At 46.9% G+C, this 16,329-nt stretch overlaps 1 protein-coding gene across 2 annotated transcripts in view; it reads left to right on the top strand.

The window, feature by feature from the left end:
- The window catches only part of RET (ret proto-oncogene), a 68,326-nt gene that overhangs the window by 33,946 nt on the left and 18,051 nt on the right, over positions 1-16,329 (top strand). For both annotated transcript variants that reach the window (XM_061571274.1, XM_061571275.1), the window contains 6 exons: positions 2,236-2,370; positions 3,893-4,009; positions 4,918-5,031; positions 8,794-9,044; positions 9,258-9,405; positions 15,422-15,529. In XM_061571274.1, the coding sequence (XP_061427258.1) occupies positions 2,236-2,370; positions 3,893-4,009; positions 4,918-5,031; positions 8,794-9,044; positions 9,258-9,405; positions 15,422-15,529 (873 nt within the window). The remainder of the gene's footprint in view (positions 1-2,235; positions 2,371-3,892; positions 4,010-4,917; positions 5,032-8,793; positions 9,045-9,257; positions 9,406-15,421; positions 15,530-16,329) is intronic.

Below are 16,329 nucleotides of genomic sequence, written 5' to 3'. Positions count from 1 at the left end.
GCCACAGGTGGTGCAAGGGGCAGTCATCTCAGTCAGTCGGCCCGTGGCACCTGCTGGGTCTGCCCCTTGACCTCCTGCCTCAACGTGCATCTTTCCTGGCACAAGCACCGTGGTTTCTGTCACCGCCAATTAGTGGCGAATGGCTGTTGTTGTTGTTGTGTGTGTGCTCGCTAACAGTGGGGAGCGGTAGTAGTGTAGCGGTTAGCGCGCTGCGCTATGAACACGGCGGCCCCGAGTTCCATTCCCGCTCACGGCCAACACCGGTGACGATTATCTTAACTGGTAATGGGCCTCCCCTAGGTCGACGCAGGCTCGAATGAGTACCTGTGCAATGTGAAACACCGCCACTCGGGAGACAAAGGTGGCCAGGCGTGGCACGGGGTGTCTTTGTGCGTGGGTGTGTGCGTGGGTGTGTGCGCGTGGGTGTGCGCGTGGGTGTGCGCGTGGGTGTGTACGTGGGTGTGTACGTGCGAGTTGACAAACCGTACATCGCTGGTAGATGTACGCTAAGTTGCTTTTTCCCCCCAGAGCAGCATATTGACACACAGGGATTGAGCACATTTCAGCGCTCAGTAGGATTAGTGGTTCAAGCCTCTGCTCAAAACCTTTCTTTTCAACTGTGCCATTAGATCCCCTTCGCGTGCGAGCGAGTTAATTATTTCATGAGTTCATGGGTGGGTGGGTGAGTGATTCGTCTGAAATGAACATCTAAAAATCGCGGGAACTGCTCAAGATGGACATTTCTTCCGAGACACCATGTAATATCAGTCCACTGACGTGCTTGGAGTACGCCCGTCATGTATGTGTGTTGAACTTCTTTCGCACCGTACGTAGCCAACCGTGCTCATTGGAGGTGCGGGGGAAGGACGACAAACTAAACACACAAAAGGCAATTCTAAGGAAATTAGTTTTCAATCTAGTTTTAAAAGTGCTTAGCTCCAGTAGCTTCCTAACATCGGAAGGAAGAGCATTCCAGACGGCCGCATCAGCGCACCTGAAAGCGCAGCATCGCGGAAACGGAGCAATGAAGCCGCGGCCAGGAGCTTCGTGAGTTGTCGCAACGTGGCACTTGGAGAGACGGTGGTGGGCTCAAGAGGAGGCCTTCGTCCAGCGGTCGATCGATCGATCGTGGCTGATGATGATAATGATAATAGCGTGGACGTATGTGCGTGATGGCGGGAATAGATAACGCTCAAGCTGGTCGTCTGGGAAGGTGGAGTGTTGCTCTTATGTCGGACCGGCGCACACGGGGGGGGCAAAGTAGTTCCAGTCCGCGTCGGGTGACGCGGCCCTTCACTTCATTAGACTTCGGCATCTAGTGCGCCCCGTCCGTCTTTGTTCGATTGTTCACGTGCGCCATAATTATGGCATCGTTTTACATGATTAGGGCATTGGTTACATGAATAATGATTAGGGCATTGGTTACATGCAATTAATACTTATCAATATTTAATTAAGGCAAAGGTATTCAGGCCGCGAGTAAAATGAGTTTATGCTTATTTGGCGTTTGTTGCATGCGATCCGTTGCTCTCGGTGACATTGAGCTCATCTGAGCTTCGTGCAAAGAATATTTCTTTGCTGATTTTCAAACGCTACCTGAATATCGCCATTCAGTAAAGAAAAAAATGTAATACGGCTTGTCGTGCAGCAGTGCTCGAGAACATAATTCAATTGTGGGCAGGTTTCGAGATAACGCGCTGGGGTTTCAGAATGATTCTCATTTTTTTCCGCGAATTTCCGAGAGAGCCTACGCGTTTGCGCGATGATGGATCACGGATGTCTAGCACCGGCTTGCCGCATCGCTGGCCCTGCTGCTGCTGCTGCCCCCTTCATTCCCAAGCTTTCTCTACCGGCACACGATGCTGGCGGGTGCACGTGTACAGCAGCCAGTTCTTGTGCATCCTCCTGTATAAGAGTGCCACCACGCTGTCCATTTTGTGCTCTTGCATTCAGTCAAAATCAAAGTGGTGTTCTCGCTCAAATGAGCATTCAGGCAGTGCTCCTCTCCCGTTTGAAGCCGAGAGCCAGTTGTCTAAACTCCACATTCCAGGGGCAAGTCAACCCAAAGGACAACCGCTGTTGTCTTTCCCTCCCATAAAAAAGTGGGGCTGCCCACCCACCTCCTCGTGCGCCTTTGCCAGCCTTCATAGGTGCTACTGGCTAACAGCACATGCTCCAACATTCTGTTAAGGCTACACGGGGGGGGGATTTGTCTTTGTGTTTCTGTGCACTTAGGGGAGTCGTGCGTGCCGTCGCCCGGCAAGTGCTCCAGCTCCTGCTCGGAGAACGACCGGCAGGAGGGGTGCGAGAGTTGCAGTGCTCTGGGCGCCGTCACAGGCCGCTGCCAGTGGAGGCGGGGACCCTCGTCAGGTGAGGCACGCACGGTCCCCCAGTTGCGCCGTCCCTCCCCCGTGGCGCCGTCCCTCCCCCCCCCCCCCCCCCCCCGCGGTGCCATCCCCCCCTGCGGTGAGCTCTCGAGAGGGATCGAGAGGGAGCTAGAACGCTCGAGAAGACGGGCGGGGCCGAGGGCGGAGTCGGCCCCGACCCGGGAGGCTAGAAGCTCCACTCCACGTCTACAAGCTGGAAGCTCAACATCTACAAGCTGGAAGCTCCACGTCTACAAGCTGGAAGCTCCACATCTACAAGCTGGAAGCTCAACATCTACAAGCTGGAAGCTCAACATCTACAAGCTGGAAGCTCCACGTCTACAAGCTGGAAGCTCCACGTCTACAAGCTGGAAGCTCCACGTCTACAAGCTGGAAGCTCCACATCTACAAGCTGGAAGCTCAACATCTACAAGCTGGAAGCTCCACGTCTACAAGCTGGAAGCTCCACGTCTACAAGCTGGAAGCTCAACACCTACAAGCTGGAAGCTCAACACCTATAAGCTGGAAGCTCCACGTCTACAAGCTGGAAGCTCAACATCTACAAGCTGGAAGCTCAACATCTACAAGCTGGAAGCTCAACACCTACAAGCTGGAAGCTCAACACCTATAAGCTGGAAGCTCCACGTCTACAAGCTGGAAGCTCCACGTTTACAAGCTGGAAGCTCCACGTCTACAAGCTGGAAGCTCCACGTCTACAAGCTGGAAGCTCCACACCTACAAGCTAGAAGCTCCACGTCTACAAGCTGGAAGCTCCACACCTACAAGCTGGAAGCTCCACGTCTACAAGCTGGAAGCTCCACATCTACAAGCTAGAAGCTCCACGTCTACAAGCTGGAAGCTCAACATCTACAAGCTGGAAGCTCCACGTCTACAAGCTGGAAGCTCCACATCTACAAGCTAGAAGCTCCACGTCTACAAGCTGGAAGCTCCACGTCTATAAGCTGGAAGCTCCACATCTACAAGCTAGAAGCTCCACGTCTACAAGCCGGAAGCTCCACATCTACAAGCTAGAAGTTCCACGTCTACAAGCTGGAAGCTCTACGTCCTACGAGGCATCAACACGTGGCCGGGGATCCGAGTGAGGGTCCGGCCCTTCGTAGCTGTAACTCCCACGTATAGTGTAGTTAGCTGGGTGGTCACCACCCCAGGCTGTTTCTGGTAAAGGGACAGTTACCCCTTTATATATACGTGTTACAATAATAGTGTTGCCTCTAAAGAATAACGTATGCGACTCAGTTGGACTCACTACAAATGGATAACCCGGAGAAAACCCACCGCAGAAGGATGAACATACAGACTGCTTGCAGTCCAAGGACCGCTATCTCAAAAGGAAGACATCCTGGCAAAAACCAGGAGAGGTGGTAAACTTAGATTACGATGGGATTATTTTTGTTGATAAGATCGCTCTATCTCGGAAGTCTTTTGGAAATGCCATTCGTGAACATGAGGAAACTTGTGAAAATGTAGCTCCGTGTTTTCGTCTGTCTCGCGTTTTCTCATCCCAGGGATAAATAAGAATTACTCCACGTGCTCTTCAAACCTGCTCACGTGCCCAGACGGAGTGTGCGACGAGATGGAGAGGGACAATGAAGACCTCTGCCCGCAAGACTGCGTTGAGTCTGGTGAGTATCACATCCATTGAATCTTGACTCTGATTAACCAACCTGGAAAAATGATGTCGGGTCGTCTCTGGGTAAACATGGAACGTTGGGACAAGGTTGCACGTTTGTTGGGTGACTTATAATTTATCCGAAGTGATGTGTGATATCTCCTTCCGCTGACCATTTCCTCAGCACAACGCGATGCACTTCTTACTGCGAGAGTTCCGATTGGGTTCCTGATCTCGTGACGCTGATTTTACAATCAGGATAAAATTGGTGGGGGGGGGGGGGGATGACGAAAATACGACATAATGCATTGCAAATGTTAAGAAAAATATTGTTGGAATTATTTTTTAAGCCATCTTAGAAGCCATCATTGAAGTCCATGGTATGACTGAGTTTGAAACTGGATCATAATTTACCATTCTAGTTATTCAGTCAGTCTCTATTTGAGTCTAAGAGTTTATATTTGAGTCTAAGGGTCTCTATGTGAGTGATTGGGTTTTTACGTGGGTGTGTGGGTCTATGTGTGAGTCATTAGCTGTCTGTGTGCGCCCATGGGCCTCTATGTGAGCCTAAGGGTCTCTCTGTGAAGCACAAAGGGGTTTTTTACGTGGGTCTGTAGGTCTCTATCCGAGTCAGAAGGTGTCTCTGTAACTCAATGGGCCTCTATGTTAGTCAGTCGGTGTCGATGTAACTCTGTGGGCCTCTATGTGATTCAGTGTCTCTGTAACTCTATGAGCCTCTATGCAAGTCCGTCAGTCTCCTTCGTGAGAAGCCACTGCCAGCGCATTTCAGTTTCTCGACGCATTCCACCTGTCCCGCGTTGATCACCTGGGCCTGGGAAAAACCCCGATTTCGACTTTGCTTGGCTGCCTCCTCAAGCTTTATCCCCACGCAAAACCGATGTGACGTGAACCGTGATGCAGGCAACGTAATTGGCGGCCACGAGATGGGGTACCCGCTCGGGATCCGCGCCGGCCATGGCACGTGCTACTGCTACGACATCCTCAAGTGCATCTGCGAGCTCCCTGACATAGAAGGTAAAAAGCTCCCCTCCCCCCTCCAGGGCACAACGCAACACTGCAACGAATGTAACGTCTCGGTTCTTGTTTCTCCCATAGGGTGGGGGGTGTCCATGAAATAAAAACAAAACAAACATGAGCGGACATGAAATGTGAACGTGACCTGGGCCTGCCCCCTTCACTCACCCTCACTGGCTAGCTTGGTGAAGTATGGTCAAGCATGATAGAGTTTAATTTTTTTGGGATAGATTGCGTAACTTGAAATGTGTTGTTAAACCCGCCACCACCCGACACAGCCAATCTGTGAGGTTTGTCACGTAAACAAAAAGCACCAATTAGTTACTAGTTCAGCACACTGGTTGTGTGTTGGAGAGTAAACCCACAACATATACAATACAAGTACAGTGACATTTAAGCGGTAATTACGACCAGCCTCATCAAGCGACAGCCAGAATTGTGGAGAAATCCTCTTGTTTTGGTCTTAAATAGAGGATAATTGTGATGATAATAATGGTAATGAAAGCCTATATGTTAAAGAAAACAGCACAATTTCTCACCCACTGTGGTCTCGTAGTAGGTGACATGAAAATAATTAACGTGTTACATCAATGCACGGTTTCTGCAGTGGAAAAACAACCTGGCACCCTTTGAGCCGATCCAGGCTGGCTCAGCACGGTTTCAGCACGGCTCAGCTGTACAGTTGAAAAAAATAAGTCATTGCTGACCCAGTCTGTCCCTTGAATGGTTTCATTTAGCTGCCCTGTCTATCAATGTTGATATTTTTACGTGAGAAACTCAACACATTCGTGAATAATTTACGGAGCCATTTCTGGTCGAAAGCCTCCACCAACTTCGCCACCATCTCTCTCATGATCCTGCGATATAACAATGACCCACTTGGCAACTGCATACAAGCTGATTTCATCGCTCCATCTCCTCGGTATATGCACGCTCTCTCGGATGCGTTGGATTCTTGGCTACCATCATTATTCTTGACCATTGTCAGTCATTCATTTATAGCCGTGACGATGCGTCCTGCCCAAGCCAATGCACTTACTTTTCTAAAAAAAAAACGCAACACATTCTTCAATAACACGGTGGCCTTCAGAGGAAAAATATATGAGGCAACGTTTCGGATAATGGCCCCATCAGGTCCCATGAAAAGGGCTATTGCCTACAACATCGCCCATTATATATATTTTCTAGTTAAGGCCACAGTGTTATTGACAAACGTGTCGAGTTTTTTTTTTTTGCACTCTTGCACCACTGCCATCGTAGCCGCAGCATCAGCTGATCATTGATTGATTTCCGTCTCCCTCTGGTCACTGATGATCATTAAATGTGGTTTCACATTTTTGTTTGGATGAATTCCAGCTTCCAGAATTACAAATATCACTTTGGCTGTCGTGCGACGAATTCTACTCGGTGACAGGACAGGTGGGAAAGTGCTGCCCCCCCCCCCACCACCCATATTGTACGGATAGTGGTAGTAGTTCTGTGATGTCCACTTCTGCAGGCAATTCTTGCTAATAGGCAAGGGAGACAGCACTGCTCCGTGAGAATCCCACGTGGATTCTGAGAATCCCACGATGGATTCTCACATCTCGTGACATGATGCTGATGTCACATTTGAGATCAAATAGGGGGGGGGGGAAAGATAAAAAATGATGAGCCCAATGGAAACCCACTTTTTTTGTCAATTCATCGGATCAAGCTGATAACCTCTGTGCTCCGCTCTCCACTCAAGGCCTCGCCTGGTTTTGCTTTTTTTCATTTCAACTCGAGTACAAAATTTAATTCGGACGAGATGAAAGAAGGGAATGTCTTTTCTCGCGGAGAGACGCTTGGCTCTCTCACTTTGCCCTTTAATTTAACGGCCGATCTTTCCGGATGGCTCAACATATATTTGAAAGCGTTAACGTTTGCCTGCCGTCCTTTCAGTGCACCGTATAAATGATCGGAGGACACTATGAAAGAGCTCCTCTGTGCTTGTAAAGCCACAGAGGATGCGGTGAAGCTCATTGAGCAATTGACTGCTATTTACTGCGTTTGATATTGCGCATGGGAGTGGAGTTTAGTATTTGTCTCGTGCTGAGGATGTTTCTTGGAACTTTATAGGCCTCCTTAAGGTTTATACAGGGATGAGTTGTTCAAAATACCCTTTTTTATTTAAAAACGCAGACTGTTGTGCATTGGGACATGTTATCAGCTTGTACCACAGGTTGTTCGGCGTGATCTTTAATATTGCACCAGCAAAGCTGGGAGCTTCGTCGGGAATTGGAATGCATGGAACGCAGGAGCTGAAATTTACTTGAGTTATGTTACGGAAAAAAGTAAGTGGACTAGGACCCGTGCACTGAAGGTGACGGTGGCTGTTGGTGGAGACTTCATGACGGAATGCCAGCCAGAAGGTGGGAACCGCACCTGTGCGTCCATGGCCACCACGGAGATGAAATCAGTTTGCATGTGGAAGCTATACAGATGGTCCCATCGCAAGACTGTGACGCATGGGGAAGGCCTTTATCCAGCAGTGCATAGAATCTATAGATCATAGGCTGAGGCAGGATGATGTTGATGAATATTATACTTTAAAACTCTTAACGTTGACAGGATTATTTTATAGCTCAAGTGAATTTGCTCTGACTGTGTAGCCCCCATTTTGATAGCTCTGCCAGACTCGGTGTGCACCACGCCGTGATGCCCTGCCCATAGCTGGCCCTGGTGCAACTGCACCGGGCCCCTGGACTCTAACCGCGCTGACAGCGTATCCATACCACGCTTGTAATTCCAAATGTCACATTTTGCATTGGCGCGAAAATTACAGGAAACGTTTGCGTTTTGGACCCACGTGAGGGGGACAAATATGCCGAAGGAAAGTCGTTCCATTCTCTTTAATGCGTTTTAAAAACAATAATGCTCTCAGTTGTTTTGATTTTTGGAAGAATTCCAGTGGCCGTGTTTAGTTTCGTGTCGAGCTTAATTTTAGTTCAGTTGCCATTTTCCATTATGCCCAAAAAAGGCAAAAAACTATTAAATTAATGTACAAAAGATGTAGAAAAATATGTTTCTTGAGAAATAGCCTTGGCTGGTTGTCAAGCGACTTTTTGATGAATTTTGAAGGGCGTATATACTGTGAATGATTTTATTTATTGCGGCGTGACCCAGTTGAGATGGACTTTCCATTTTACTTTGTTTCAACTTGCCACGCCGAGTGGTCCAACCAGCGACCTTCTGCACTGCAAGTTCAGCATGGTCACCATCTTACACCTCGACAGGGAGAAAAAGGTGCATGGCATTAAAATAACGTTGTCAGATTCAGTTTTTTTCAACGAACCAGATTTTACCTTAACACATAAACTGAACACTGTTACAGTCAGGGCCACTTCGCTGCAACCATTCACGGAAGACAGAGGGTCATCAAGTAGTCTTAGAGTTTAGGTTTCTAATGTGACACCACAGCAAGACAAATACCATCAACCGAACAACCCGCAACTGCAGATGATTTTGCTCTTCACAAATAGCATTTCTATAAGGAGTAGATTAACGTGAGGATCAGAGCAACCGGTATTTTGCACAACGGGCAGCAGCTCTCTACGACCATGTTTCCGGGTCGTACCGAGCATTGTTCGGAGCGACGTCCGACGTTTCGGTTCCACGAGCATGCTCCGAGGCGATCGACCCCCACGAAGCCACGACCTCCGGACGACCTTTTGTGGTGACCGTCCGCTTTGTTCACGTCCTCGTGCGCGGTCCCCTCCGCCGCATCGTCCGTGCGCGTAGAGCCCGGCTGCGACGAGGGCTGCCGGGCGGTCGTGGCCACGGCGGGCGTGTGCTCGGTCATCATCGCGCTCTCGCTGGCCGTCACCATCCTGCGGCGCCGCAGGCAGAAGGGGCAGCTCAAGGGCAGCTCACTGCCCACGGCAGAGCTCACGTTCCGGCGGCAGCCGGTCACCTACTCGTCCAACAACAACCGCATGCCGCCCTCGGAGTCGGCGGACAACCTCTCGTCGGTGGAAGCCTGCAAGATCCTCGTGAGTCGCCGCCGGCCACCTCGCTCCCCGTTCACAAACCGCCCTCCCCCCCCCCCCCCCCCCATGCTTGAGATAAAAAAAAGTTCAAAAGCCGACCCTACAAGCTGCTTTTTACACACGACGCATTTCTGCAGGAAGCAAGGAGTCACCGCGTGGTGTCGATGCGCACAGTACGCCTATCGCCATCGTCTGCTACCCCCTCCCACCCACCAGGAGGATCCCAAGTGGGAATTCCCGCGCAAAAACCTGGCGCTGGGCAAGACGCTCGGCGAGGGCGAGTTTGGGAAGGTGGTGAAGGCCACGGCGTTCCGGCTCAAGGGGAAGGCCGGCTACACCACCGTGGCCGTCAAGATGCTGAAAGGTGATGATTGCATGGGAGCCCTGTTCACTGTGGCTCACGAGGACTTTCTTTTACTATTATTAGTGGTTGTATTTGTGCACGGGTCCTGATAATGCCACCTGCGGTTAAGTCGAAGGTCAAAGTGGATGTCCTGCTCAAGTGGGAATTGAGGTGATGCTCGCCCTCCGCTTGCAGCTTTGAGCCAATGGTAAAAAAATCCACTGTGTAACAAAACATTATTTTTTCCTAAATCTATTGCGCCTCAAAAGTACAGAAAATTGATATTATTCCCCAAAAACTTTGCTTTTGTGGCCAGGACAGTAATATTTAGAAATTGACTTATTTTTAATGAGAAAACGGGTGAATTTGTATCTTTTCGTTCACATAAGTCAGAAAAAAGCAACATATGAATCAAAATTAACATGTATTTATACTGAAGAAATAATACAAAAATTACTACAAAAGATTTAGACACCAAGGTGCACTGCCATAGACGGGACTGGCCACCGGTGGACCGAGTTCTCTGTGGGGAGGAAAAATCTCGAAAAGCTACTCACTTCTAAATCTTTTGTAGTCATTTTTGTATTACTGTGTTCTGGCAGTGGTGTAGAAATAGGCACAAAAACTGCAACTATCACCAATAACAAATGCCCTCTAATGAGCTAGAAGTTACACGCAGTGAGATATTCTACAGCAATAACAGAGAATGCAGAGCGAGTAGAAACCTGTAGTTTGTTTGTGATGTGCCAAAAATGTATATACTGTACGCACTTTGCATACGATTTGATTTCCAGTGGAAAATACTGTACACCAAATAAGCAAAACGCACAAATAGCAGTGGAGACATTCACACGTGAACAAACCGATTGCATTAGCTGAATGAATATCTATGAAAACGAATTATACGAGAATACAGATATCCTTCGGGAAGCCACACGAGTGAAGGTTTGTGATGTGTGATGCGGTCGGCCATCTGTGATCTACCAGAGTCGCCTGTATTGGTTTTTGTGGGGACATGCCAATGCACGTCATTCAATGAACAGCGCAGCTTAACGATCTTGCAAAATTCGACCAATGGCTGCTCCGTGTTATTGCATGAATGTCACATTTACAAATCCTGATTTCTACTCCAAATGCAATTCCACAGATTTGCTTTGTGATATTACTCATTTGCCTGCACTTTTAAGAAATTAAACATTGTATTTAAACTATTATAAAAAAAAAAATCTATAAATTATGAAAAAAAAAATCTCCAAAGTAAGACCCACTGAGCTACATAGCTCTTTTTTCAGAAGCGATCTGGACACAAATGAAAGCGCAACGAAATGGCTTATCACATGGAAAATTTCGCAGCCAAATCCTATAAACGCATATTTATAAATGTGGAGGGAAAAACTGGGGACTCAAAAATCCACACGACCACAAACTCCAAATACACAGGCGTCGGGGTTTGAATCGAACCTACGACCTCCTGTATATCAGGTGATGTAATTAACATCCCCCCACCGTGGCACCCTAATGAAGGCCTCTGCAAGCTACCATCACCTTGCAAGATCTCCATGGTTTGAGCGCGTTGGTCATGGCAGAGAGATTATCATAGTTTAGTCTAGTTTCAATAATAGTATTCGTAAACCAATTGTTTTCATAATCAACTGACCCAGATAAATAAATACATTTAAATTATCAGTACGCTGGGATGTAAGTTTCCCTTAAAAGTGAAGTTAGAACTCTTGATATATTTCATTAAGAAAGCCCCGAAGGCAGGCTTGACCTTTGAACTGTTATTCTCGCATATTACTCACGTTTTCTCAACGCCGGGCAATTTGAACTTTCCACTGACATCAAGAAAATAAACTTTAAATACCAATTAGGAACTGTGAAACTGCTAGGCCGGAAAATTGCTTTCAAAGGTCTGGATCTATGACACGGTAAACATCCTCGGCCCCAGGAGTTAGTGTTATATTGAATGCTTTTCAGTAATTCCTAAATGCTCCTACCAAGCCTTCAAATGCAATAATAATAGCTGAGCTGCCGCTAATGGACCACACTGGGTCTAGTGCAACGATACACATCATCCTGTATACTCAAACTTAATCTGGAGTGGCCTCATTTGGGCAGAAAGACAAATTGAAATTATTGTCTGCAGAGGCCAGATCGTATCGCAGGGAATTACTGTCCAGCGAATGAGGTCGGTCCCTTACCATTGACATATCATCGCACTCCCGAACAAAAGTCCCTGTTACAGCCACTAAACTATTAAGCCATTATAATAATAATCTTTATTCTATAAATAGTTATTTGTAATGAAATATTTGAAAGCGCTTTTATGTGAAAAATATTTCAGTATTAAAAAACTACGCTCACAAGTAGGGATAAAATCCAGTCAAAATACAACAGGAACAAATAATAATGCTGATAACAATAATCACAACTACACTCGTGCTGTAGATAGATTTCAGAAAGCGCTATGGTAAAAGCCATTCATAATAGTTACACTCACTGTGTAGCTAAAAATTAAACTACAGCGAAAGCCTACGAATAAAAATTGATTTTTCAAGCTGGTTTTTAAAGTGGTGACAGTCACAAATCCTGATTTAAAAGTAGATAGTAATATTGGCGTTCCACAGTCTTGGTGCATCGCAGCAAAATGCACGATCTCCCCATATCTGCAGCGAGCAATGTGGCCATATAGCCGCATGGCTAATGCATTTATTTATTTATTTTCTTGCCCACCAATGTTATCCTGCCTGCTATCGGCGTTATCTCATGAGCTGAAGTAGCCATTGAGATATCTTGTAGAAGAGTGCGTCTCTTCGTGTTAGAGAAAACGAGCCATGTGAGTAGACGTTATGGAGCTAGTTATTTATTTATTGCCAAGTAAGGCCCACCGAGCTTTGTAGCTCTTTTTCAGAAGTGACCGGGCCACAAATGATTGTTCATTGAAGTGGCTTATCATGTGGACATTTATAACAGACAAATACTCTCAACGTGTGTTTCGATTCTAAATGTGGAGGTTAAAACCGGAGGACCCGGGGGCAAATCCACGCGACCACGGGGAGAATATGCAAACTCCATATATACAGGCGTCAGGGTCGGGATCAAACCCACGACCTCCTGCATACCAGGCGAGGTAGTTAACATCTCGCCACCGTGGCACAACTAAGAACCAATGATGATCTTCCCATTGTGAGTCAATGGGTCCGATCACAGAGCTGCCCTCTTGAACGCACTCCTGTAACGCACAGCCCCATTCACGTGACCTATGGTCCAGAATTCAAAGGGCAGAACTTTGCCATCCGCCCTGCCAACGAGAGCAATGATTATCACGTGGTAGTTAAACCGAGTTTTAATTCTCGAAGTTATAATTTGGCCAAATTAAGTGCAAAACCAAATTGAATTTGATGGCTTTTTTTGCGCAGAATTTGGTGACTGGGCAAAGACCTTCAACTCATTGGACTTGAGGAACCCGGTTACCTCCCAGGCTAGTCGCCTCGATATGAACCCAGCATCTCAGCGGTGTCAGCTCAGTGCTCTGACCTCAGTTAAAAGGCCACTTAAATATAAAGTTTGTAAATACATCTACCCACAGATTCTGAGTCAGCGCTCACCTTACTCCACCCCTCGCCAAACCCTCAACCCGACCGCCAATTTACATTTTTGCCAAATGTAATTCTGCAACAACGACAGAAAACGCTTAATAAAGACAATTAATCACAGCTGACCACAGAGCTGGAAATGCTCTGACAAAATCAATATGTGGGAGATGTAGTCGGAGGAAAATGTATTTACGGGCATGTTTACGATCAATGTTGTCACTGCTCGGAAATTGAAATGAATTCAATTTTCATAATCACTACCTCCTTTACGGAGGGTGCATTAACTGCTGGCCACGAGCTTGGAATTCCATTCTCTGCTGAAGCGCATTGTGTCATGTCAATGATCAGCTTGTGGCTGTATGGAAATCAATGTGGTTTATAATCCTTGTATATATCGAAACAATCGATGTAATGTTTGTTTTAAGCTCATTTAATGCCAGCAGATGCGGATACTCGATGCACAAATGGAAAAATGTGTGGTCACCTCGAACAGACCATGGAGCGTATAAGCGACTCAATGCCCCATTCACGAACTCGGAGGAGGAGGCACCATCACAGCGCAATATTCTGGTTCGACCACCTGAATGTAAAATGAGAGCCGTCACTCTGCATCAACATCAGCCAAGAACGCAGGAGAACCGGAGTCCTCATGAAATGTGTTTTCATTGGCGGAAATTAAGGCACCGTTCCTGGCCTACCTTTCCAGCGTGGAGAAGTATGGTCAAATAACCTCACGTGACCTACACAGTCTGGGGAGGCCTTCATCTAGCAGTGTCGAATCAAAAAGTTACTTTGATTTATATATATTTATGTTCATTTCAGTTTGTATACTGTATAGCAGTCGGCAGAAGTTTTACACCAAAATAGTACTCTTTTTTATTACATTTAATCATTGGAAATTTGTCATCAGATAATTGCTGTATTGCCACTCAAAGCCAGTAATTGCTTCTGTCTGAACAGAAACTGTGTGCCCAAGATGTCATGTGACTCGCGGGGTTCCCTTCAGAAATGCTCGAGAAGAAGAAATCTCACTATATATTGTTTTTTTAAACAATTCCAACGAAAGTTGAGAGAGTAAGTGATTCAGGTTTCAAGTTTATTTTGTTTAACCAGGTGAGGAGTCAAGGCTGCCCTCATTGGTAAAAAACGACATATGTCATGCGAAAAATTACGAAAGCAAAACAAGTAGCGTCGAGTTCAGAAAAGCAAAAGACATTGGAACAAAAGCAATATGAATACAGTCTGCCCCCTCTATATTGTGTACGGCTGCCTCGGCATAACATCACACAAGGCGGGATACTGCTGGATGCTTCTAGATGCTACCCTCAGTCTTTGTTCAGCCTGCATACGCATCTTACGTCTTATCGCGGACTGTGCTTTACCCTATATTATATATTTTGAACGCGATTTTTCCATAACGCGGTGTTCTTCAGGAACGCAACTGCCGCATTATTGGAGAAGGGAATGTTTGTCGGATTAATCAACAGAGCTAATCATTTGAGCCCTGTCTTTACGATTGTGTGTCTGTCCATCGAACCGTCTGTAGTGGGAGTCATGGTAACTCTCATGAAGGTGATCCAATGTAAATTAAATGTTGGCATTACGCGTTGTTGATCGCAGGGACTGGACCCGAGCCAAAACTGGGAAAGTTGATTTCAAGGGGCTGCCCAAAACTCGGTGATCAACTCCAGCGACAATTACGGCCTTTCAGCCAATGTGATGACGCTAATTAGCTAATTCTGAGGACGCAGCGCGTCGGATCACAGTTCATGCAGGGTTCATGCAAATGCGTGATTTTTCTTCCTCTTTCTGTATAATTTCTCGCTCTTGCCCGGGGTACCGCTTTCAATCACTTCAAATTCCATCCATTCAGGGCTGCACTTTTACCTCTTTTTTACCTTTTAGACAGTGCTTGTGTTTTATTTCCACGTATATGTATTCCAAAGTGAAATTTGTGAAACTATTCTATCCTTGCGTATGGCAATAGGTGCGTGAATTAGATGTCAATGTTGAGGTGTGCTAGCCGTGCCGTGAGGGCTTCAGGAGGGAGTTGGTGTCGTGTTGCTGTTCATCCTCCATTGAAGGAGTGCAGACTAGAGTAGTTTACTGCACGGTACATAGTTTGGGTTCCATGGCCACAATCACACCGCAGTGGCTTGCCTTTAACTTTCCATATGTGAAGGAGGTGTGCACATCGGCCTGTTGATGATAGTTCTGATGCGGTCCGATGGTCACGCCGGCATATTTGAGGAATGTCAAAGTCAGGAGGTGCGAAGTTTGGGTCTCGAATTGTGAACCTATGAAGGAGACCAGAGATCTCGGTGAACTTGTTGTATGTACCGTACGTTGAACTCCTTTCACACCGTACGTAGCCAACCGCGCTAAGCGGAGGTGCGGGAAAAAATCGTGACCACCGTTTGCCTCGATCGCTCCGTCCGCAGAGTGCGCCTCGCACAGCGAACTGAGGGACCTCCTCTCGGAACTCAACCTCCTCAAGCAGGTCAACCACCCCAACATCATCCGCCTCCATGGGGCCTGCACGCAGGACGGTGAGTTCCCTGTGACCCCCCCCCCCGTCATCGGGATAGCGCAAGTGATTCAGCGTTAATTATATTAAAAGGCATAGCGCTGTTGTTGTAAAGACATTGTGCTCACCGCAGAGAACTGTAGCGACACGATCGTGCTATGAGAGCTGGCACGAAACTATGCCACACGCCCTCCCACATGGCCTTGTGGGAGCATCGCTACCGGCAGAGTTATTTTATTTCTGTTTTTATCACGATTCCGTTCAGAACGGAATCAGAAGAAAAACTGACGATGTACACGTACGTCGTCGGAATGGGAAAGGCTTAAGAGGTTTGGAAGCTCAGTTCTCGACGGACAATTAACGCACAATTAACAAAAATACTTAACACATTCATCCGTGGCCTTCAAATAAAACAAATATAATCTATGAATTTTAGAAATGTTGCCCACTGCCAAACGTTACAGGCAATGGCGCTTTTTCATAGCACATACGGGAGATGAACAAGAGCCATCCATTATAAAGTATTTATTTTAAGTCGACAGTGTTATGAACGAATGGTGTTGATTTTTTTTTCTTTCACGTAAAATGAACATCGATAGACAGGGCAACTTCAAATTAAAACCATTCATGGGAACAGACAGGGCCAGCAATACCTTCTTTTCCACTGCACAGCTTAGCCGTGCCAAGACCGTGCTGATCCAGCCCGGTACGACTCAGATGGTGCCAGGTTGTTGTTTTTTTCAACTGCAGAACCCGTGCCATTCGATGTTGCACATTAAGGACGTTTTTCATGATGAAAATGATCATCCACTCTCTTGGCCA

Source organism: Lethenteron reissneri, chromosome 47, assembly GCF_015708825.2.
Source record: "Lethenteron reissneri isolate LAM-NWPU_2019-01 chromosome 47, ASM1570882v1, whole genome shotgun sequence".
In the NCBI taxonomy this organism is placed as follows: Eukaryota; Metazoa; Chordata; class Hyperoartia; order Petromyzontiformes; family Petromyzontidae; genus Lethenteron; species Lethenteron reissneri.
The sequence above is the reverse complement of the archived record's forward strand: the minus strand, read 5'-3'. Positions and strand labels throughout refer to the sequence as shown.